The sequence below is a fragment of the Monopterus albus genome, unplaced genomic scaffold (assembly GCF_001952655.1).
Source record: "Monopterus albus unplaced genomic scaffold, M_albus_1.0 scaffold31.1, whole genome shotgun sequence".
In the NCBI taxonomy this organism is placed as follows: Eukaryota; Metazoa; Chordata; class Actinopteri; order Synbranchiformes; family Synbranchidae; genus Monopterus; species Monopterus albus.
The window spans coordinates 958,456-961,171 of NW_018127911.1; the positions used below are offsets into that span (position 1 = coordinate 958,456).

Genomic DNA, 2,716 nt, shown 5'->3' on the forward strand with positions numbered 1-2,716 from the left:
ACAAGAGGCTAGTTGTGTAGAAGCTCCAAGTCTGTTTGAGAGCTGTACAAACAAATGGGTTTTCAGTGATTGCCGTTTATGTTGGTCTGACTGGAAGCTATCCGAGTTAAATTCATAGAGCAGATGCTCAGGTTTAATGCTGGAATTGTATGAAGTACTTTACAACAGCCCGTTGCTGACTGTGGCTGCTTAATGAGATGTATATCATTGGTAATGAAAGAAATGTTTTTGTTAAAAAGGCCACTATTAATCATTCTAACTAATAAAGATTTCTTCAGTGCACTTTCTGTCAATACACAATGTTACCTTTAAACTAGGTGATATTTATTTGATGTATTGTGTTTAATGCAAGCAGTGTAAATTGGAATAGCTGGAGAAAATTACCTCACAATTAGGCTGATATTACTTGAAGATATTTTTTTAAAGTGTTACTTGTTGGTGTTGCCCACTGATCAACTAGGAAAGTATGGATGTACTTGATATTGTTCTTATCAGTTAGCTTCCTTACATGTTGTCTTACCTGTTAACACTCTTATATTCTTTTACAGAACTGTACCAGTTCCCGACCTTCCAGTTCAGCTACTAGTTCTCGTCGTATCAGTTTTCCACGCAACGATGAGGAGACGAGCCCTACCTACACTTGTAGCAACATGCCAGACCTGAGAAAGGAGGATGAGAGGACCAAAGGTGAGCTGTCAGACCAGTGTCATGCACTACAAAATCATGCTTATTGCATTAAGGCCAAAAATTCAAATGTATAGTTTTCATGAATTTTTTTTAAAATATGTATTGTGTGAGTAACTTTCATAAGAGTGAATAAGGTACCATCTTGGAGCACCTTATCCAGTATTCTCAGTACAGCTGTGCAGTATTGAGAACAGTTCACTTATTGCACATTGTATGATTTAAATTCAAATGAATATGACTGCCATCTATCTACACCCAGTAACTCATAATTACAACATTAAAATATGTATTTATTAACTGCTGACTGTTTAATAAAAACAGTCATCCTGTTTGCTCTAAATAGAACATGTCTAAAACATGATTGGAGTCTGTCTGTGGCAAATTGAATTGTTTAGACATATTTTAGAAAGGCATGTCTACACTGTATAACATCCCATAATTCACACTGCATGTCAGGATGAAAACTGAGCCATGAAGTCCAAGGAACTCTGTGTAGGCCTCCTTGATAAAATTGTGTCGAGGGATAGGGTACAAAACCATTTTAAGTGTTTCCAGGAGCACAGTTCCCTGAACAACTATGAAATGGAAGACATCTGGAACTACCAGGACTCTTTCTAGAGCTGACTCGCCAGCCAAACCGAGTAACCATAAAGAACGGTCTTGGTTAGAGAAGTGATCAAACCCAACAGCCTCTGCAGCGTTGAGAGAGCCTGTGGGAGAGCTGACCATCTCAGTGGCACTTCATAAATCAGGTCTTTATGGTAGAATGGTCAGGTTAGTGAAAGACATATGACAGCTCAAATGGAGTTTGTCAAACAGCATTTAAAGGATTCTGAGAGGATGAGAAAAAAGATCCTCTAGCCTGATGAGGCAAAAACTGAACTCTGGGCAGAACTCCAAGCACTTTGTGTTTGGCGATCACCAGGCACTGCACATCACCTGGCTAATACAGTCCCTATGGTGAAGCAAGGTGGTGGCAGCATCATGCTACTGTACTGGGGGCTTCTCATTGGCAGGGACTGGGAGACTGGTCAGAGTTGTGAGAAGGATGAATAAAACCAAATACAGAAAGATACTTGAATTAAACCCGGTCCAGAGTTCACATGACCTGAGACCGGGGCAATGACAGCAACCCAAAGCATCCAGGCAAGACAAAGCTTCAGGACCGGTATCAGACTGTCCTCCAGACTTAAACTCTGTAGAATATAGTTTTTTTTATATATATACATTTCTAAAAACATGTCTTCACTCATTAGTTATTGAGTGTAGAGTTTTGGGCAAATTAAAACTATTTAAAATTAGACAACACAATAAAGTGCACAAAACATGAAGTGGTCTGAATGGTCTTTGTGAAGCCACTGTAATTAAAAACTGCTGCCTCTTGAACCAGGCAATTATTACAGTACTTCTAGGCTTTTAATACATTTACGTTTGGGACTTTGGTGCTTTGATTAAGTTTACAAGAATAGTAGCTGTTGACAGAGGGGAGGGTTTCTCTAATTCAGTTTTCCCACAGTTTTTCCTAGTTGATCAGAGGGTTTGAACGAGCTGTCTTTGGATCTGAACATAATGGCAAATGACAAGATTGCTTCCTAAATTGATTACTTTGTTGGCCTTGCTACTCAAAAAGCACAACCATCACTTAAAAAGAACAAGGAAGGCCACCGATTGTGTGATATTTTTTAATTAGAATGAAGGATGGAATCCAAATATATAAGTAAGAGTGAACTATTCAATGGGCTGTGTGCCTTTTTTTCTTAATGTACCATCTCTTTTGAAGAGGGCAGAAAATGTGGCCTTGCTTTTTGAAATCTTCACTTCAGAAGTAGTAGTTTTGAAGGATTTTAATTTCACCGTACAGTTTACAGTTTGGTACCTCACTGATTAATTTGGTTGAGAGCTCATGTGTGGCATGTGTGTATTTTGCTGGTAAACAAGGTAGGCAGCATCTAATTCATCCAGATTTCATCCAGTAAGTTTTGTCCTAATGACACCTTCCTCTCACATTTTTCATTCTTACATATATATA

General features: G+C 38.5%; 1 protein-coding gene across 7 annotated transcripts in view; it reads left to right on the forward strand.

Annotated features, from left to right (window-relative positions):
• LOC109958158 (adhesion G-protein coupled receptor D2) overlaps positions 1 to 2,716 on the forward strand; it is an 83,507-nt gene that overhangs the window by 47,753 nt on the left and 33,038 nt on the right. For all 7 annotated transcript variants that reach the window (XR_002274632.1, XM_020596579.1, XM_020596581.1 and 4 more), the window contains one exon: positions 549 to 687. Coding sequence is in view for 6 of the 7 variants with exons in the window: in XM_020596579.1 (XP_020452235.1) it covers positions 549 to 687 (139 nt within the window). In the remaining variant the exon portion in view is untranslated. The remainder of the gene's footprint in view (positions 1 to 548; positions 688 to 2,716) is intronic.